At 33.8% G+C, this 22,467-nt stretch overlaps 2 protein-coding genes across 8 annotated transcripts in view; both read right to left on the bottom strand.

Annotated features, from left to right (window-relative positions):
* LOC144840516 (protein tweety homolog 1-A-like) overlaps positions 1-2,275 on the bottom strand; it is a 58,405-nt gene extending 56,130 nt beyond the window's left edge. For all 6 annotated transcript variants that reach the window (XR_013611932.1, XM_078696347.1, XM_078696345.1 and 3 more), the window contains exon 1: positions 1,989-2,275. Coding sequence is in view for 5 of the 6 variants with exons in the window: in XM_078696347.1 (XP_078552473.1) it covers positions 1,989-2,135 (147 nt within the window). In the remaining variant the exon portion in view is untranslated. The remainder of the gene's footprint in view (positions 1-1,988) is intronic.
* A 1,043-nt stretch (positions 2,276-3,318) lies between these two features.
* LOC144841517 (TATA-binding protein-associated factor 172-like) lies at positions 3,319-22,381 on the bottom strand. Of its 2 annotated transcripts, XM_078697877.1 has the most exons (41): positions 22,366-22,381; positions 21,844-21,889; positions 21,605-21,728; positions 21,095-21,218; positions 20,594-20,734; positions 19,960-20,129; positions 19,543-19,685; positions 19,246-19,366; positions 18,798-18,956; positions 18,549-18,644; positions 16,626-16,802; positions 16,370-16,510; positions 15,803-16,054; positions 15,471-15,578; positions 15,010-15,159; positions 14,609-14,745; positions 14,271-14,451; positions 13,890-14,000; positions 13,514-13,572; positions 13,210-13,374; positions 12,935-13,052; positions 12,398-12,670; positions 11,927-12,212; positions 11,599-11,705; positions 10,837-11,038; positions 10,452-10,600; positions 10,067-10,219; positions 9,710-9,847; positions 9,189-9,340; positions 8,743-8,820; positions 8,510-8,639; positions 8,229-8,370; positions 7,699-7,829; positions 7,412-7,525; positions 7,059-7,207; positions 6,625-6,768; positions 6,093-6,170; positions 5,806-5,935; positions 5,489-5,580; positions 5,119-5,227; positions 3,319-4,901 (listed from the first exon to the last, which is right to left on the bottom strand). In XM_078697877.1, exons 2-41 carry the CDS (start codon positions 21,855-21,857, stop codon positions 4,752-4,754), a joined length of 5,598 nt encoding a protein of 1,865 aa, XP_078554003.1. In that variant the 5' UTR covers positions 21,858-21,889; positions 22,366-22,381; the 3' UTR covers positions 3,319-4,751. The 2 variants fall into 2 exon arrangements, with proteins under 2 accessions (XP_078554003.1, XP_078554002.1); XM_078697876.1 differs by lacking the exon at positions 22,366-22,381 and having other exon boundaries at positions 21,844-21,900.
* Between the last annotated feature and the right edge of the window lie 86 nt (positions 22,382-22,467).

Raw genomic sequence — 22,467 nt, 5'->3', positions numbered from 1 at the left:
CTAAATAACATTAAAGATGTTAGCATGTACTTAATAACATTACATTTCAATATGGGAACTACCAGATGTCGATTAGTACAGTATACTGTACAATTTGTTAGCTTCTGGTATTAATCATATAAATCATACGGCTTTAATATTAAATGTGTGGAATAATTGTAGGAGGAGCGATTTGAAAATGAAATGACGCAAGTATGTATTTACACAGCCTTGTCTTTTTAAAGTCACGCTTCCCACAGGGTATTTCAAAACGTCATTCCTGTCTGAACACAGTGTAATTATATTGATTATCACAATTCAAATTTCAAAATGTTCAAAATTGTATTTCATTTATTTTAAATGATATTCACATTATAAATGTATGCATGCATTGATGATTGAAATGAATGCTTCACTGAATCTCAATCACTAAATTAACATAATAATACATGCATACAATGACCTATTTAGTGTATAAAAGGACAAAAAATTGATTGTATTTTAACCAAATAAAGGTAGGAATCTTTTCAACATATTTCTATACAAAGTGTTCAATCACTTTACATGGTAATAAAATTTATTTCAAGACTATCAAATGATCAAAATGATCTAATAAGGATATACAATACAATAAAAATGTACTTTTTGTGCAATAATGTGTGTGTAATCTAATTTATATATCTGTTTTTTATCAAACTAATATTTGCCAATCTTTCTATTGTTATTTATTATATATATAATGGACAAATAAAGTTTTTCAGTATTTTTAATTAAAAACAATTTAAATCTTCTGAAAATAACTATAAAGTAGTCACATTACTGTAGGTCAGACCAAGGGTGTCCAGTTTTGACAGGCCATTGGGGTGAATTTGAACAGACCAAGGGTGTCCAGATTTGGGAGCTACGTGCTCATTTGTTTTGTTACGCTTCTAAATTTTAAAGATTGAAAGCAGATTTAGAAACATTGTCCAGACTAAAGTTGAAATTATTAACTGTTGTTGTTAACAACTTCCTTTTGCAGATTATGCTCAATTGTTGTCTAACAACCATCTTTTCCTGATGTTACAACTCATTAGTGTTTAAACTTATAACCTCTCGGTTTACTTTGTAAGTATCGTTTAAAAATACATGTATTATTACCTCAAAATTAAAACTTCTAGCATTCTACTGCAAGTTAAAGAATATTATGCAATTATTAAAATTATTTATAAATATTATTAATGTATTCTGGTGGACTCAAAGAAAAAAAAAATTAAATTCTTGCTTCAATGTTTGGGAAAGTGTGCAAGTTGTGTATTATTGTACTGTAGGTCCTGCTCTATTAAATATGGTATACATAGAAATTCATCTAAAAACAAACCAATTAGCAACGGGGTTATATATAGAGGAGTCGGTAGACAAGGATACAAGCTACTGTACTTTGCTAAAGCTAAAATTTCAGATGAGACGAGCGCCTCGTCTGCCTCATCTGACATTTTCAATTTTCACCACCCACCCAATTTCCCAGTACAGATCCTCGTATTTTGTATTAATAATTATATTTAAAGCATCTTTGCCATGTCTGTTTTTAACCTCGCGCTACAGCCTTGACATAATTCTACAATATAGACCCCTAATAATCTTTATTTATTCACGGAAACTTAACTCCTCGCTTAACTCCCACCTTCTTTGTGCTAAAATGATCAGTTTAGAACATTTTTTTAATCAAATGCTAAAACTGGTTAAACAAATACTCAATTAAAAAGAACTCCTTTTAAAACCTCATATACCTTATATACCTCCACCTAAACCATTGGCCAACAAACAAGTAAAAATTGGAAAAAAAAGCTGGTGGGTATAAAAATCTATTAATTTATTATTCAGTATTCAACTATCTATGGAAATACGTATGGCGTAACAAAGAAATACTGCTCTTAATAACAACACACTGTGAGATTCAATATGGCAAAACATTACTCGAATAGTTTTAACTGTAAAAAATATGTGTTTGTTATAAATAGACGACTCACCTGACGATACTCCTCCTTGTCAGGCTGGAACGAGTCGTCCACGGTCTCAAACGACTGGTATTTGATATGCGGCCAGGAATGGTACCATTCTGTCAGCCAATATACCGTGTAATTACTCCGCCAAGAATAGCTTACAAGTTGCCACATTTTAAATCATTCTTATCCCTAACACTCCATATAAAGAATCCAGTTATTGTAGACAATTATTCGTAATTCCGTTGTGTTTAAATTCCAGTATAAATGTAAGTTTATGTTTCGTTTTTATTTGCTTACTCCCTCTCAGTACAACTACCAACTAAACTGTACTGTAAAACACTTGGCAAGACAAGGCCACTAAGCAGTCACGCTTCACTGATTCCAGTCATCAATCAATCACTCGCCGCCTCGCCACCAATAAATAACTATTATTAACTTGTTTTCTTATTTTTAATTCAATCAGGAACTGAAAACAATCTTCTCAACGGCCTCAAATATGGTGGTTAGCAAATATGGTTTAATTTACATAACATATTCATTGTAAAATTAACAAAACCAATTTGTTTTCATGACGAACCGTTTCTCCATGATGTTATTGTTTAATATAAAATTTAATGACAAAAAGAGAGATCGACGTTTCGGTACCATCATAGAACCATTTTCAAGATCAAGTGAATACAAAACAATAATAATTATGTGCACTAAGCACCAAAGTTGGTGACAGGAAATGCTAATTGAGGGCTAATTAGGTAATTAGCTCCTCCTACTGAGTTAGATAAACAATTTAGCTTTGATGGAATCCGATTGTTTATTGAGTGTAGGTTTTATCTCTTTGATCCACAACATCTCCTTAATTAGGCAATCAAACTTATTGTTACATTTAGATAAGACTCTAAAGTATTCCGAGATATCACCAGTTATGCCATGTTGTTTTAGGTGATCGCCTATAATACTTTTGTTATGTTCATTAATGCGTTTGTAAAGGTGTCGGCAAGTGTAACCGACATAGTTTGTATCACACAAACCACATTGAAATTTGTACACAACGCATTGTGAATTAATGATTCTGGGTTTCATTTCTTTAGGTTTTAAGGTGTCACCTATCTTATGACTAGTAAATACTGGTAAAATATCATTTTCAATCTTCGCACTAAGTTGTTTAAGTTGTTTAGTAACCGTGTTACAACAAGTTTGATCCTTGTACGGTAGTACAATCCTAATAGGCTGGGGAGATTCATCAGTTAGCATATCTTCATGCTAACTGATGAATCTCTTGTTTTCTTGTACTCCGCTTAGAAATCCAGAATCATGTTACTTTTAACTTGCGATTTCCATTCCTGGCAGAAGTACTCAGAAATGTTTTAATTGTAAAAATGTAAATGACAGTATAACATAACATTGTGCAATACACACACAAATATTGTTGGTAACCAAATCTATAGATGTTGTTCTTTGCTCAATGTAGCACTGAGCAACAATCAATTAGGTCATTTTACCAGGAATAAGCTCACTGTAATTGTAAATTATTGAAAACCACATATTTTAGAAATTCAAACAAGAAATGACAAACAATTTAAAAATACTGTATGCGATATTAATTCTCTATTAACATCAAAACAAGTAACACGTTTTGCATTATTTTTATGTAAAACATTATGCTTTATGTTTTAAGCAAAAACTACTAATAAGAAAATTAAATATAAAAGAAAAACATAAATTAATTCCAAAATAACATAAACTGCCTTGAGACAAGGCAGATTTATAAATACATTTAAATAGCATGTTAACATTAAATAATGCAGCGTTTAAAGATCTGATCCAATCTTCACCTTATAGGTGACCAGATTTGCTACTATGTAAGTTGGCTTTTGGCAATAAAAACTGATTTGAGTCCAAGGCGCAACCACCACTAAGTAGTTTACCTGTCAGGCTAATTTGAGTGAAAATAGTGTGAATTGATCAGTTCTTTGAACCAATTGAATTCACTAGTGGATGAGATTATCTCTGACAGTACTTAGTGTGAAAACAAGAGAAGATGAGAATTCTACCAAGTATCCAGGTAAGTAGTATCATCGTATTTCCTAAAGATTAATACAATTCATTAAAGCAGAAACAACTGTCAAAGCCTCGATAGGCTAAACGTCCTTGGCTAATTAAGCAAGACTTGTCAACACTCAATTTCATTCCTCTCATGTTGTTGGTTACTGCGTAAAGCTAAACGACTCGTACTCAATCCTTGCCTCGCAAAGTCCTCTTAATACAGACGAGCAGTAACGGTAAGCTGAAAACCATGTAGCTTGTCCCACATAGAATCTGTATCTATCCTTAGCGGAAACCACTCTGCGCTTTGTTTAAATGGTCATAAGCAATATTATGGTTCTATTTTTATTACTGTTACCGTTAGTCTGTGTAAGTTGGCCTTTATGATGCGAGAGACTGCATAAAGCTGGACAAATCATACTCAGTCTCATACTGCTTATCGTCCCATAATTCTCCTAGGTTTGACATCACCTTCTTCATAGACTGTGGCTCACAAAGCCCTCTTAGGATGTGAGTGACTGCATAAAGCTGGACAAGTCATACTCAGTCTCATACTGTTTATCATCCCATAATTCTCCTAGGTTTGACATCACCTTCTTCATAGACTGTGGCTCACAAAGCCCTCTTAGGATGTGAGTGACTGCATAAAGCTGGACAAATCATACTCAGTCTCATACTGTTTATCATCCCATAATTCTCCTAGGTTTGACATCACCTTCTTCATAGACTGTGGCTCACAAAGCCCTCTTAGGATGTGAGTGACTGCATAAAGTTGGATAAGTCGTACTCAGTCTCATACTGCTTATCATCCCATAATTCTCCTAGGTTTGACATCACCTTCTTCATAGACTGTGGCGTATCTTTGTCTTCACCTTGTTCTAAAGAATTCTTGTTATTCTATATAAAAAAAAACATTCGTAAGCATTGCACAAGGAAACAGTTTAAGTACTGACTCTGAGATTTAAAGCTCAAACACTGTGACAATAAGATTTGATTGATGTTATGATATACAGTACTTGACAAAATGAAATTGAGGTTTACTACATATCAATGTTATAATTCTAGAATATTCTATGTGTAATATCTATTAAAATGATAATAAAGGCGGCTGTACCTTGTCCAGATTGAATAGGTCCAAGAGCTGGTCAGTTGCCATGGATTGTAACCCAGAGTTATCTTGTGTTATCACGCTGTTAGCTATGTTCATTTTGAACTTTTGTAGACTGTAGAAACAAAGATAAGATAATAAGATTTATAAAGTGCACATATCCACAAAGTGCTCAAAGTGCTTGTAAAAAACATGAAAAATACCTTGAAACTAAAAACCAATCGAACCCACATCACTGCTTCCGTTTACCGGAAACTTAAGGTGCACAGACCAAAAATAAATTATGGTTGAAAAAAGTAAAAGTTTCCACTGTAATATCATTTCAATATCAGACAATATTAAACATATTACTCTTGAATTTTTTCCATTTACTTACCCCATTATCTTTTCTTCTAAAGTACCTTTGGTGATTAAACGATAAACATTCACAACTTTCTTTTGCCCAATCCTATGGGCACGATCCATTGCCTAAAAAAAAATACATTGTTTACATTGAAATCAAAATATGAATAAATATATATTGTATTTGACCATTTTTTGTCAAACTAGTTTGACAAAAAAAAGTGTGATGTGCCCAAATATGGTAGTGATATACTCAAATATGGTACTGTAGTGATATGACATCATCATGTCCATATATAGGCACATCACATTTTGTTGACACATAAAGTTTGATAGTGTAGAGCTTAATACCTGTAAATCTTTAGTTGGATTCCAGTCATGTTCAACAAATATAACAGTGTCAGCTCCTGTGAGATTAAGGCCAAGGCCACCCACATGTGTCGTCAGTAGAAGGATGTCTATTGATGGATCATTGTTGAACCTTTAACAAGATAGACAAAATGAAAATATTAACATAGTATAAAACTCCAAATAATGATAGGAAAGCCATGATTAGGTTTTTATTTGATCACCATCAAAAATTATTAATAATTTCAAATTTGAAATACTACAAGGCCATTAATAATAATATATACTACCTTGTAACCACTTCATGTCTTTTACCAGCCGGTACACTTCCATCTAGCCTACGATAAGTTACTTTTGGTAGGTGGGTTCTAAAAACAAAGTCAATAGTTATATCACAGTTAAAATGAAATTATATTCTATGTTAAATTCTGAAAGAGTTATTATTCATCACCAAATACTGTCATAATTCGAAACTAGATTCAAGATCATTTATTAATTCATTCTGTCATTAGGAAATTAGTCTTACATTTATAAATAAAATACATAACATAAGGTTTAAATATAAATGGCACATAACATTAATTCTTAACCACCCAGTGATATATACTGAAATTTAAATAATTAATTTGAATTGATAAAGATGAGGAAATCTGTTAGAATGAGAAAAAGTCGCCCCAAACGAGATTCAAACCCGCAACCTTCTGCTTGATATATGTTCCAGTTATTGTTACCATTGCTTTTAAAATGTGTGGCACACAAGTTACTAAGATGGGTATTATACATTACTTTAGTTACTGACAGGCGACCAATGTACTGACTTACCTCAAGAGGTCTTTCTCTACAATATCTAACATGCTCTTTAATTGGCAGAATAGTAGCACCCGATGTTGACAGACAACAGCGCCCCCAATCTCATCATCGTTATTCTCATCGTTACCACCGATGCCACAGTCAAGCAGGAGTTGCCTGCACATAAAAAATACAGATGAAAGAAAAAATAAATGATTATTTATTTAGTTGAGGTTGCTTAAGCTTTTAAGAGGAGTAGCTGAGAGGTACGCAATTAGTTTGTTTAGGGAATTGAACCAAAAACTTGTTGATGTGATGTGGTTCGACAAAAAAAGTGTGATGTACCCAAATATGGTAGTGATATGATGTCATCGTGTCCATATATGGGCACATCACATGTTTTTGTCACATAAAGTTTGATAGTGTAGACAGAGGAGTTTAGTAACAAAATAATAGTTTTAACTTACTTAAGAGCAGTTAGTTTGGGTGCATGATGAATATCATTTAATGATGAATTCTGTTCCTTTAATTGCCGAGTGATGTTGTCATACTGTGGGTGTTTCTGATTGACAACTAGTAAAGGATGGTTACAAACTTTACGTAAATACTGAAGTGCCTAGAAAAACAACAAAAGTATTAAGATAACACTGTGGATGTATATCAATCAACAGATAGAAAACAAACATGTAAAAAGCTCAAATAATCAACTGTAAGACAGAAATGTGAAATTCAATTATAAGGCTTAATGAAAGTAGGTTTTTTTGTTTCATAATCTATTTAAACCATTAGTAAACATTTTGTTGACATCTTGATAGCAAACCTGGAAGATGTGTGTAGATCCTTTAGATTTTGATTTGCTTTCCTCCTCCTTGCTGACTGCTGTCTCCACTCCTTTCTTGGCCCTGGATTTAGCAAAATCTTCATACAGTTGCACCTGCACCAAACACATTAAGGCATATAATAAAAGGTCTTAATTAATTTAGTACTTTTTACACACATACATTCGTTCGTACACCATTTATATAGAGCCTTATCAAAAAATATCCATCTGTATCTATTATTCTATTTTGAGGCCAAGGATGTCTCCTAATAGGATAGTAAATTTACCTGAAGTGGGCTCAGCTCACAGTAGTAATCCTGAATGATTTTAGGTGGTAGATCATCAAGAACATCTTCTTTGAGTCGACGGAGAAGGAAGGGAAGAACTTGCCGATGAAGAGCTTCCATTGCAAGAGCACCTATGTCAAAACAGACAAAACAATTATGACAAGTTTTTAAAAAGGAGAAATAGAAACCAATAAAACAATCTAAATCATCATCAACATCATCAGGAAAGTGTTGTGTTTGAGCAAACTGAAGTAGTGTAACTAACAAGAGGGTTTGATAGTTTGTTTTAAATTAGTCCCAATGAGAAGAAAATTAAGGAAAATAGACTGCAACATTTAATTAAAATAACATTTTATCACTTTATTGAAATAACTTCAGTAACTAATGAGCAGATTTAACATTATTCTTCCCCGTAATTTGGTTAGTTGTATAACAATTTTAAAAGTTTTTTCTCATTGACATCATAGGTAGACTTTAAGCCCCTGACCTATTTCAAAGTCCTGGACCCACCGCTGACAATGGCTAATTACCTGCTTCTTGTTCTTTGGTTGAGCTCTTTGCATCTTTGCTTTGCAGGATTGGTTTTGCATAACGAGCAATAAATTGTTTTTCAGTGCCTAGAAATCCAGGCATCAAAAAATCAAATAATGACCATAGTTCCAATACATTGTTCTATAAGAAGAAAACACAATTATCTCAGTACCTAGAAAACCAGGCATCAAAAAATGAAATAATGACCAATACACCTAAGTGAAAACTGTCTAAATACAAATCTTATAAATAATTGATAAGAGTTAGAAGATTCCATTACCTGAATAGGGGTGCCAGATAAGATGAGTCTGTGGTTTGTTATAAGTTGTTTAATAGCTTTGGATATTTTTGTTTTACCATTCTTAATTATATGCCCCTCATCTAGAATACAGTAGTTCCATCGAATATCTCTGCAAGAAAAATCAAGAGATTAAAGTATTGCAAACCATAATTGGGGTAATAATTAAGAATACTTTTTTTAATTCAGGAAAAGAAACGATTATAAAAGCTCACCCAAAGAAGTCGATATCATTCCTCAATATGTCATAAGAAACAACTACCAAATTGCACCGCTTTAGTTTACTTCTGAGCCTTAAAAAAACAACAATCGTAAATATCTACACTCAAGATCATGCCAATCAGTTCAAATTTTCTTCAAAATGATTGATTTTATTCTCATCCATTTCTGGAAATTCCATTGCTTGCATTAAAAATTACAAAATTACAACAATTGAAACTACATTACAATAAACATATTTCATATATATATAAACAATAAAAAGCATTAACTATTAACAGTATGTTTTCAATTTTCATCGTTTATGAATGACGGATCTAAACTTTTTTCTGGTTTATTTAACAATAACATTTTTTTTTACACAGCGCATAGATTTGTATTTTGCACTATAAAAATTTATCTAGAAATGAAAAGGGGTTAGATTAGATAGAAGATTAGATACCTAAGTCGCTCATTTGGAGGCCCAGTATAATGCAGTGGGTTTAGATGTTCTCTTGAGCAAAACTTCTCAACCTCATACACCCAGTGACCGGTTAACGTTGTCGGGCAGATCACAATGGACGGAATCTGAGCACATGATGGATTCTGGGAAGCCTACAATAAATAGATAGCGCTACATTAATGAAAGCATGTAAATAAACTATAGAAATAATACATGGTGATTTTATTAGAACAAGTTCAACTAATGTGCCACCATAACTTGTTTGCTTGGTGTGGTCAAAGCCGTAAAAACAGACAAGGCAAAGATGCTTTAAATATAATTATTAATATAAAATATGACGATCTGTGCTGGGGAAATGGGGTGGGGGTGAAAATTGACAATTTCAAACGCCTCGTCTGCCTCATGATGGCTACGTCCCGGGTGGTAGGGGCATACTATGTATACAGGGATGTAAAATATTTATTACTTTAATCAGTCTTTGACAGATTGTAAGCTTAGCATCACCTAATGTTCGTACATACTTTGAACTCTTTTTGTCTGAGGTAGTGATCCCCTGCCATAATACACAGTGACATAAGAGTCTTGCCTAGGCCCATGTCATCACATAGAATACCATGTAGTTTGTATTTATTCAGGAAAGCCAGCCAGTTTATACCATCCTGAAAAACAAAAAAGAAATATTTATTACCACCTTTAGCTTCTTCTTCGGGTTCTAAATTCTACTACATGCTATTTGCAATTAGATGTATTTTTCTTTGTTGTTTTATTGTCTTTTATGCCAAGCAATTTCCATTTTAAAGTGGACCAATAAAATGTCTTGAATCTTGAATGATAAACAAAACATGTTATATAAATAAATATTATTCTATAAACTATACCTGTTGGTACTTTCGGAGTTCAGCTTTGATCGTAACCGGAACCTTGTAATTGTCTAGCCGACGACTGTCTAGCAGTTGTTCCAGAAAACGACGTTCACGAACCTTTTGTTCTATCAACGCAGACGTCATAGACGGTGGGTCTGGGATGCCAGCCTTGGAAAACACAAATCAAAGGTAATGTATTTACTTCTGTAGTCAAACTTGTTAGTGTGCCCAAATATGGTAGTGATATGACATCATCATGTCCATATATGGGCACATCACATTTTTTATCACATAAAGTTTGATAGTGTGGACAGAACTTTGAATTAGAGAGACATGAATTAGAAAGTATGAATGTGACTCAAGAGAAAACAAAATGGAGCACATAATAAAGTATACTGACCTCCAGAGGCATAAGTTGGATAAGAGTGGCAAAACACTGCGTTGCCATGAGACGAATGCATTCAACCGGATCACTCATACGACCTAGGACGGGTACAACGAGTAGAACAATGTATGGGACAAGTTTGAGGCCTAAAAGATCTATGATATCTAAAGTAACACATTTAAGGCAAAAATAGGTACATCAAAAAAATGTAGATCAAAACAAAGTCAACATTATTCTTTACAAAATTCATCAATAATTGTTTTTGTTCATGAATGTTGTCTAGTATGTGTGTCTGGTACATGTAAATGGTATCCAAGCTGACAAGTACTTGGTTCTTTTGTTATACTATTGAACATTGTAATTGTGAATGAATAAAAAATAATAATCAGTAAAAGGATACTGGCTAGTGCCTCTATGGCACCCTGTCGTTTGATGTCATTCTCAGCTGCATCAAGCATGGGCTTAACGTCTTCCAGTACTTTGTTCATGCACGCTACAGTTGACACCGTGCTGAGCACTCCAAGACAACGTGAAGCAAGGTACCGTACAGCTGTATACGGGTAACTCAAACACGCAATGATGAAGGGTAGGATGGTTTCCAACTATGGACAAAATTACAATTTTTACATTTAAATTCCGATTTCAGTTCATTTGGAATCTATGACGCTTTCCCCTATCATAAGTATAACTATTATAAATTAGTTATTTTTTCTGATTCTGATCCCGATTCGTTTATGCGACAGCACAATTTATTTAATATATACAGTACGGTCAAGATAAATACAAAATTTGAGTTGAAAATAAATCTAAATAAGGTCAAAACCAGAAGAAAAAGAATTTTTTCCTTATATTTTATAAAAATACAGATAAACAATAACTATATGTCATATGATAAAACACATACACATACATATACATATATATGGATAGTGAATATTATTGTGTAACAGAATAAAACAATCTGATTAAAACAATAAATTACTGCTTTTATTTTTTTATGGTACTCTGTGTGTTTCTAACAAAGAAAGTTGAATGTCTCAATGTTTCGGTTCTTATGTTACTACCACTGTCTTCTGATCACTCAAAATAGTGTTTATTCACCATGCAAGCCTTTAAGCAATATCTATCGTAAGTGTTGCTTATAATTTACTATGTTGTTTACCTGAGGATGTAGGTTCTTGTGTGTGCTTGGTGATACAACCTCAAGAATTTGAAAAGCATTTACAATTTCTTGGGCTAGTTCATTTTTATTTTGGTACATGGCAGCATCTGCAAAATAAAATTATTTTTTCAAATAAAATATTTTTAAAAAATAAAGAACTGTACGTATGCCAGCAGAAAACTGTTAATTTAACAGACAAAGAAAACTGTACTTCTGTAATTCTATTTCCAACATGTATATGAAATGTCTTGTCATTAAAAATGATTACAAGAGAATTTACCAAAATGATTACAAGAGAATTTACCAAAATGATTACAAGAGAATTTACCAAAATTCTGTGGTTTCAAATTTGTAAAAAGAACTGCTGTGATCATTGTCCACAACTTGTCAAGCACCACAAACAACTGATCACCAAAGTGAACTGCGAGGCTGCTAACGGCAAACTCAGCACCTCTGCGTTGAAGTTTCTCCTGCTCTTTGGCTTCGCTCATAATCTCTGTAAAGTTTGGAACATCAACGTGTAACTCTAAACTGGAATTCCCACTCGAGTTACTCTGTTTGCTGCGAGACTTAGCGAATGCCGCCCTCCTAGACACGGCTGACAGTGCTGCTGCCTACAACAACAAAAATAAAAAATGTTAAATATAACTTAAATAAATATAGTTTATTATGTATGGAAAGTTATTTTAAAGGTTATATATTTTAGAAAATGGCAAATTTATGTCAAGTTGTAAGAAAGGATTGAACCCACATCCTGGGATTAACAGGCAAGCATTATAACCTCTAAACCATTTCTTACCTGTTGTTGTTTTGCCAAGGTTAATATCCCATGACTCTTCCCACACACGGCTGCTTCCATGACAGCTGGTGTGCTTACTGGGGTTGTAGGTCGTGAAGATCCAGCACTGGCCATGTGTAGTTCAAGCGGGTTGATTGGAGTCACAACATTTGGTGTTTGACTTGAATCACAGCAGAGGAAAGTGCAAAGGTTCTTAACAATCTTTGGGTTAGGGCATGGACGCCGTGATATACACTGCTCAAGTAGTTTAGCAAGAGCTGATGCAGCACGACTCTGAAAAGATTGAACAAGTACAAAGGTTCTTAACAATCTTTGGATTTTGGACAAATGAAAAGATTGTATCAACAGTAAATAGAAAGTTTGGTCATAAGTTAGTTGAACTACCACAACTCAAACTTTATGTGACAAAAAATGTGATGTGCACATATATAGAATGATGATAACATATCATATTTGGGCATATCACTACCGTATTTGGGTACATCACACTTTTTTTGTCAAACTAGTTTGATAGTGTAGACAGAGCTTTAATTTTACCTGTATAATTGAATTGCGTTCTTTTTTAATTGCCTCCATCAAAGGTTTAATAATGGGATTTAACTTCTCTGGTAAAAGTTTTAGGCTAACCGCAGCAGCTGCCAAACAGCATTGAACTCTACAACAAAAGAAAAGAGTTAAGATTGTCAATTTCCATGTAGAAACATCTTACTGTGAGCAGTATGATACCTACAACTGCAAAGGTCATCTCTTTTACACATACATCCTGTGGAGGTCATCACTTATTCCAATACAAGTAATGGACTTTCACATACCTAACAGTTAGGTTCTGCTGTTCCTTTTGTACCTCTGTAGATGCAGCTTGAACTTTCTGACACTTCTGGCTCAAACTCTCCTTCATTTTTGGGTGAATTCGACTTTGACCCACCATACCATATATGGAATCAGCCAATGGCATTGCTTGTTCTACAGTGAACACACTGAAATGTAAACAAAAAATACAATAAATCTGAGTGCAATCACTTAGTTTAATAGTTCCAACAGCAAGGTAATGAGCATGGTAAATAATGTGGAAAAAGTGAAGCATACTAAAAACTTACTAAATGTGATTTGACTTACTTCGGAAAGCTATTGTTTTTCATTTCTGGTCTCGCTTCAATCCACATTGTAACTAAAGCCTGAACAAAAAAACAAAAAACTTGAGTCATTATTAAGTTACACATGTTTAGATTTTAAGAATATTTGTGAAAGAAACAACCAGATTATGAAAAACAGAAAATTATTATATGAATAAATAGTTATGTAACTTAAGCCTGAGTATAAACAAAAAAAAACTTCAGCTCCACAAACATTAATTACTTTACCCACGTTAGACAGGTATAGGTTTTGAGGCTCCCTCCTTTGTGAAATAAACGACAAAACAGTAAGAAAAGTCAAAAGATCTATGAAGATAAAAACAGAACTTTCTTGCTAAATAAAGTTAGTCTTAACTTACCTTGCAGTCAGCTTGCATGCGCATGAACGCTACAGACACCTCATCAAAGTACACGTTGTTATTCAACATTGTTAACAGCATAGTCTTCACTGATTCTGTACACTTACAAGACTTGAAAGAAAAAAATTACGGCTAAATTGTGTAATCCACCCATAGATTTAGTTACCATAGATTTTAGTATGGTTGTTCTTTTACTTGATCTTTTACCTGTTGTGGGTATCCAATCCACCTTTAATATTCTCATTTCATACATAGTTATTCATTATCATATTTTGTGGTAGTATGCTATATATATTTTTTAATGTTTTTTTTCCTATTTAATAATTTTTTTTTCTATTTAATTACATTTTTTAATTAATATCATTAATGTTATGTTTTTACCTGATCTTGTACAGCCCACTCCTCAATAATCATACCAACCACCATCCTCAACAAAGCTGAGTTACTACTGAGAAAGTGCTCCAATAATTGGCAGATACTGTCTGCTGCGTTACCATCCAATGATAGGTGAGGTAAGTGAACTGTGTCAGAGGTCAACTTAGCTGTCAGCCTTCCAATAAGCCTGTAAATGATAAACAATAGTATGGTATATTCTTATACTTGTCAAATCAGGTCAAAGTTCACAGTATATCTGTCTTGCTTATTTTTTCTGTAAAATTATTATGTGGCTGGTTTAATTATTTTTTTTGCGTAACATGTGAAGATGTTTAACTGCTTACCTAGTAGCACGTGTTCTTGCCTGTATCACGCTAAAATCCTGTTCTGTACTATCGTTAGAAACAGCGCCACCAATAAACTCTTGTTGTTTGTCTTTTCCTTGACCTTTTGGACTTCTACATGTTGTTTTGTTACCATCCTAAATATGCAAAACATTATTATCATAAAACAAACAATAAATATGGTGATGACTGAAATAAGCAAGTAGAAAAAACAATAGAAGATACAGTATGCACTTTAAATAAGTTCTTCTAAATGCTAAAAAAAAAACAAACAAACAAAAAACTATAATGCATAACTATGAATTAATAATTGATTATATTTTCTTAAACAACAGACACAACAGAGTGTTTGTTACTAATTTATAAGAAAAATGAATGTTACTAATAATATAAAACATCACCTTAAGCCTGTATGCAGCCTTAATAAGAAGATCACTATTTAGAGGCACTTTAGACGGCTGCATACAGAGGCTAAGCCATGCACTGTACCATGGGAAGGTTGATTGTACTATGTCCTGTAACACAGCCTTCTTCAAAATTGCATCCCAAACCTAGAAAAACAGGAACAAATCTTTGAACTTAAAATAGCAAGTTAATATAATCATAATATATATAATAATATATATATGTACTATCATATAAAGTCAACTCTAGCCAATACCTGACACCCTTGGGTTTGCCTCAATTTTGGGACCATTTGGATATTAAAAAAATGGAGTTAGAGAGTCAACTGTACTTTAAATTAAGTAGTTACATAGAAACACATTTCATATATATGTATTTAGGGAACTATCATATACAATACAACTGCAATAATACTATACACTTTGTTTTTATTGACAATAAGCTTTTATGGTTTTACCTCTTGTATAAGATCAAGTGTATCAATTGACGTTTCTACAAGACAACGTTGAAAGAGATGCCGCATGCCATCTTGAAGTATATGTGGAAGCCACACACCAACCGGAGCCTAGACATATTGAAACAAACACATATTACTATTACTGTAAGTTAAGAAATAATATGATATAAATGAAACCAAAATGTGGTTATCATTCACAAATGGAGAGTTTGTGATTGCCCAACCTCATTGATCCTAACACCTTATTTATGCAAATGACCCACCTGATTTGTGTCTGCATTTAGTAGGGTAAGCAATGTTTGTAATGCTGCTTATTTATGCAAATGACCCACCTGATTTGTGTCTGCATTTAGTAGTGTAAGCAATGTTTGTAATGCCGCTTTCCGTACTGAAAGAATTGTATGTGAAAGAAACGGCCATAGTCTTGGAATCAACTCCACCAAAGGTTGAGAATGAAACGATTTCTGATGTACCATTGGATACGATAATAACGATGAGAGAAGCATCATTATGCTATTGGTGGAAGCTGTCAGGTCATCCAGGTCAAGAAGAGTGTCCCATAATGTTTTTAAAATTACCGGTACCTGTCAAGAAAAAAAAAGGCTCATAAATGACAAAATATCCTGTAACATCCCAAAATAACATCATGACCGGTGGCTGTGAGTGACAGTGGCTGTGATGTACTAGTACATCGGAGTAATCCCCTACTCGTCTCGAAAGATGTACTAGGTTCTTTAAAGTGCACATTAGCTAGATGTGTACACTGGACCTACGGTTTATAGCCCTTATCCGAGAAGACTCGGAGCGAACCATGGAGCGAGTGAGCCTCGAACCCAATGTTATGGCTACGTAATTACGGTTCCACTGCTAAAAAAAAGCAGACATAATTTAGTACAGACCTCTTCTGGACAGATGCCAACAAGTGTGTTAGCAACAGGATTTAGTGCAGCGGCTGCTACGGACATGACATCATCATTAGAATCTTGTAATCCATTGATTATGCATGGCAACACTGAGGGCAGTAGACTGTTTGTCATTTCCTAGAATAAGTAAACATTAATTAATATTAACTGAATGTCTAATATACTACAGTACTACGTACACTATATCTACTTTTGATATTTTAAAAACAAAAAATTAAAACAAGAAAATTACTTTTCTGACAGCAAGGAGATATTTAAGGCCAATCAAACCACCGTGTCTGACTTCCCATTGATGTTGACGGAATAATTGCAGAAGAACAGTTAGTACGCCACGTGCCCCTTCCTCAGACATGTGATGAAGAACAACACCTAGGGACTGAGCGCATGTTTCACGCACTGGGGCTACCACCTTAAAATAGTGAATTGGATAAAGAAATTATAAAAAAAAACAGTATTCAAATTTAATGATGCAATAACATGTATACACTGGGGCGGATCCAGAGGGGGGGTCCACGGGGTCCGGACCCCCCCTAAATTTTAAGGGTGCCCTCTTTTTAGAGGTTCAATATTTTATTTGTGTGACATATTTGTGTGTATATTAGTATGCACAGAGTAGGCTACCCCCAAAAATAAAAACAGAAATTTATCACAATGAGCGCGATGTTAAGTTACGGCGGCCGATCAAAGAGCATCGTGAGAGGTGGTGACGCGTGATGATCTCTACTTAAACTTCTAAAAATAGATCGTTTCACATACTACAGAGGGCGCATGTAAACTTTTTACGATTCAACTCCGCGTACGTTACCATGCGCGCTATGTCATTGACTCGATTATTTGTGCATTGGTAAACACATTTTTATGTATTATTATTCTGAAAATAATTGAACTGTAAACATAATTCTTTTGAGTATTTGTTTATTTACATATCATTCCATCAGATCAACTATTTTTTATTTCCATTACATCCAACCAAACATGTAAAAAATGTAGTTAAAATATCGTACTATCTAGCGCGTACGACCATACGCGGTAGATTGTTTACTCAAAAATCATCGAAATTACACTATTCAACCTTGTTTTTTAGTTGAGCCTCTCATGACCTGGGATTTGTTTGTCTTCCTATGCCAAGATAATATAGTTCTACAAGTTGAAGCCATGTGCTTTTTTCTCTGAGAAATATTTATTATAAGTGCCAAAAAAATTGTTTTTTTCTCGATATGAAGCCTTTATCAAGGTTAAAAATCACACATACCATAAAAAGAAGGTTCATTTATTTCATTTTTGAAACAATATTTGTGAAAATTACGTGAGGCTCAACTACAAAACCACCATTTTGTGATATGATGTCCAATCAAAGCTGAGCTTTCCCGCGATCGGCAGAGCTCACGGTTGAATGATTTTGGATTCTGGCTATTTGATTGCTGGACGTCGCGAATCACCCACAGCGGAATGTTTTCTCTCTCGCGTGTACAAGAAGTCACGTGATCTGTCTGTACTGAACGGTACTACACAAATTTAGAGCAATGAATTTGTACGAATTCCGTTAAATAAACAACTCTATATATTTTATAAACATTTAATAACATATTTTATTGATATTTCCAATGTTGATATATAAAAGAAATTACTATAAAACGTAATTATATGTAATTATTTTAGCGAAAAATGGCGCAATTTGTTTACAACGTTCGTGGCTAAAAACGATCATTTTCGGCAATGTTTTAGACCCTATATTTCGAAAACTACAAGTCAGATTTTCGTAATTCTTTCTTTATTGGAATATTGAAACAAAATACCAACAGATAATGTTTAAATTGGTTGAAAAATAACAACTTTTAATTTTGCATCGTTTATACCCTGCTAATAAGTGTCATTTCCGGCGAACTAGAAAGGTGCCATTTATCATGATTTTGCGTGCGAGAGTGCCATTTCCGGCCATCTAAGTGTGTCCTGTAACAAAATTCGCTTCGCCACAACCCCCACCATGGGGGGGCTGTGGCTCAAATACTCAATATCTCATGTGCCCTTTTTATCGGCGGACCCCCCCTCTCAAAAATGTCTGGATCCGCCCCAGTATACATCAAGATAGAGTAATTATACAAACAAATTAAACAAAAACTAGAATTATAGGTAAAAAATGTAGGAAATTGTTTACCTCATCAGAAACAAAGTCACCGAATCGATCTAAAGCCAACACACATAGAAGACGTAAGGCAATGTCTTCAAGCCATGCTTGGTTCAACTCATCTTGCTAAGATCAAATGGAAAAATACACACATAAGAGACATAAAGCAATGTCTTTAAACCAGGCCATAATCTTAGAGTTAAGTTTACTGATTAAGTCAACCTTTCTACCAATACAAAAGCTAGTTTCTAATAAAATACTTATATTTTATGAATTTACCTGAGATACTAAAAATTCTAATGATTTTCCTCCACTTTTTCCATGTGTCTTGATGAGTTCCCTGATTCCTGTAGCTGCTCCGTGACGGACTTCCCATGCTTGGTGAAATAAATCATTGCACAGCTGCTCACAAAATGACATGAACGGCCAATCGCCAGTCTGAAATAAAACCATGTGATATTGGTAATTTAAAAATGTCTTTTCACTACACTATCAAACTTTATGTGATAAAAAAATGTGATGTGCTCATATATGGACATGATGATGTCAAATACCATAATTATTTAAACATATCACTACCATATTTGAGCACATCACACTTTTTTGTCAAACTAGTTTGATAGTGTAGACACAGCTTAAGGCTTAAAGTAGTGGTGTGGTTTTGGTCATAGTACTGTGGTAGGGCCAGGAAGCCAAGAGACACAATCAGAATAGGAGTGTTACTTACAGCTTCCATAAACACAGTGCTATCTTGTCCAGCATCTGTCTTATCACTCACAGACGATTGTTTACTAAGAACTCCTGTCTTTTGCCGTTTTCCTGCTGGTTCATCAAAACTTCCTTCAAAACTGAGAGATAAATCATACAATTTTTAGATGTTATCCCGTTTTCATATCTTTTAAAATTATTTAGGTATAGATGATTGAAAACTGTTTTGCAGGACATTTTATTTTCACACAAAGGACCAGTGTTCAATTACATAGTTCAAGGTAAACTGAAGAAATGTTCCTATTTCTTAAAATACCTCGAGCTGATGCTGTCTGGGTGATCCTTAGATTTTTGTTTAGCAAGTAACTTAGCCTTGCGCTTAGCTCGGTTCTTTTCCCTGCTACTTAGTCCTGGCATCAATTGTTTCATTTCTAGTTGAATCATTTCAGCTGCTGTAGTCTAATAATTAAATGAAACAAACAAATAAATAACTATAATAAAGAATAGTGATAAGATGCTGTTTCCAATCCCAAAATGTTTTAAATCCTATGAATCAACTGAGATTTCTTGTGAAAGTTATCTATAGGATAATGCAATGTGTTTATATGATAAAGTTTAGATGATATTTATTTACTTAGCTATGATATTTAGTATAAAAAATTGCCCCAAAGTTGGGGAAGAGATAAACATACTTATACACAAATTAAATGAGTCAGAAATCATGACATCATACCTGTGGAACAGTGAGGAATTGGTTGGTTAGTTTTGGTTCTGTTTTGTCATCTAGATCATCATCATCAAAAAGGTCATTTGTATCCATTCCAAGAACTCCTCCAACATCAAGACCTAGCTTCTTTTGAAGTAGTTTTCTTTGTTTTGCTAGTCTCTGTTTTGGATCAATGCCTGAAGAAAAACACAAAAAGGAGATCTTTCTTCTTTTTTTTTTTTTAAATATAATTGCCAAGAATAACCATATGCAAATTCATTCACTATCCTTCTTAAAGGTGGCAACCTTGGCCACAAGACAAACATATACACACAAGATGCTCTACATAAACAAAGTCTTATTACAAGTCTTTGGGAGTGGAGTTGTAAATCCTCATTAGAAAAAATCCTGACATATGACAGGACTCTTGGATTGGTAGCCAAGCATCAAGCCACAACTCCACTCTCTTGACTTTACAATGATGATGTATTTAGTTGTATGAATGATTGAGAAAAAAAACTCAAATGTTTCAAATACTGAATCTGGTATTCAATTGGAAAAGAATATATCAATGGACAAACATACTCCAAATATGAAGGTAGGTTTAGTCTAGTATCATAAAACCAGGGATACATTCTAGCAGATTTCTTTCTTTTCTAACCTGGTTCTTCAAGCTCAATGTCATATTCCATTCCTGATGACCCAACCAGACAAGTTCCTTTCTGAAGAACACGGTTGATGTCAAACTTGTCAAATTTCAAAGAGTCTTTCTGGAGTGTTGAAGTTGAACATTCTCCAATTTCTGAAGAATTAAATATAATAATCAGCAAGCAACCAATCATAGCAATGTATGTCTGATTAAATTAAATTGGACAATAGTTTCTGAAAACAAAAATAAATTGATGGCAATATTCAAGGGAAATACATTGTTTGAAGGTTTGCATGGCGAAATCAATCGCACTCCTGAGGATGATAAAAGCATATTGATTGAAACGTCGAGAAACTCAACAGTTCTTTTCGGAACTAATATATGTGGTGTACCGCAAACTTTATATCAACAATATTCAACGGGTCTGTTAAATATTATTACCTTAAAATTTATTAGAAATATTTGAATTCGCTTAAATTAACATATAAACAAAAGTTTAAAAAATATCAGTACCATCTTTAACTTTGATAGCTGGTGCGACTGGTTTCCATTGTGAGACATTTTTACTAATGGCTTCAATGGCTTGGCCTGCAGCAATACGGGTGTCCCAGGTTCTACTGCGAAGGTACACATGAACCTGCACCAAATAAGAAATAAAAAGCAAAATCATTGCATATACAGCTGACCTATCCAGGTCGACTTTTTTGATCTGGATGTAGGCCTCTCTCTAACCAGTTCAAATGAGTTTTTACAAGAAATGCTTACCAATCTTTTTTTCCTGAACCAGAATTTTCCAAGGTATTGTCCCACCCACAAAGTCAGCCCATTTCGTGTTCTAGTGGTGGGATTATACCAGAGGATATACAGTATTCAAATTTAATAATCTAAAATATCTTTGCAACTGAGGTTTTTTTTTAATTGAGGTTTTTTTTTAAATAAGGTAAAAAAAAATAAAAATTATCATTGTGGACATTCACCTGCCTGTGTCTATTATGCCTTATAAAGTTGCATTTGTTTATATACCTTGTATAAAAGATTGTGCAAGTCTTGAGGATGAAGCTTCTGGACTTCTCCAAGCTGTTGAGCTGCAGCCTTACGAGTCACTGGAGTGGAACCAGTGTCCAACAACAAGAACAGTCGATCAAGTCTGAAGATAAATAACAAAGGTGTGAATACAAGCAAAGGAAGTATACGATTTGACATGACATTATAAAACAAAAGTACTTCCACTTATTTTAATTCAAATTGGAACATATATTTACCTTGTTGTAGCCATGACTACGGTGTCATTGCATCAAATCATAGCATCTGTGAATAGACTAATAATAATGATTATGGTTTAATAATTAGTAGAACCCCTCCTTTTGGGACACCTACTATTATTTACCACTTCTAAATTTAGAAAACCTATTTTTTATATAAAAAAGTATTGAAGTATAGGCCTAATTGAGATAATCGTGTCACAGTTGAAGAATGTTTTCGACTACATACACATATACATTGGCATTAAATATCAATACATAGATGTAGCAAGGAACAGGAGTAAGTTAATTTAAATAAAATAATTAAGTTTAAAAAATCGGGGCGAAACGACTTTGTCTTTTTGGCGATAGGAAACACATTATCATTCAGATGGTCTGGCAACTTCTAGCAAATGTACATTTTTAGGTAATATAGTACAATGTTGTACACTAAACGTCACTGTTGACGTAACATTCATAAGAAGTCTATCTTATAAATGAAGAAAATGAATTTTAGGCCTTTAGGCCTAGCTAGGCTAGTACCTTATGTGTCGCTCGAGTTCCGTTCCGACGAAAATTTCTTCCTGAATTTTATTCTTTCAACTTTGACCTTGCTAGAAAAAAAACGTGTTTTGTTATGGTTGA

Source organism: Antedon bifida, chromosome 4 (assembly GCF_963402885.1).
Source record: "Antedon bifida chromosome 4, ecAntBifi1.1, whole genome shotgun sequence".
NCBI classification, from domain to species: domain Eukaryota; kingdom Metazoa; phylum Echinodermata; class Crinoidea; order Comatulida; family Antedonidae; genus Antedon; species Antedon bifida.
Note: the sequence above shows the minus strand (reverse complement) of the source record. Positions and strands in the feature narration are given on the sequence as shown.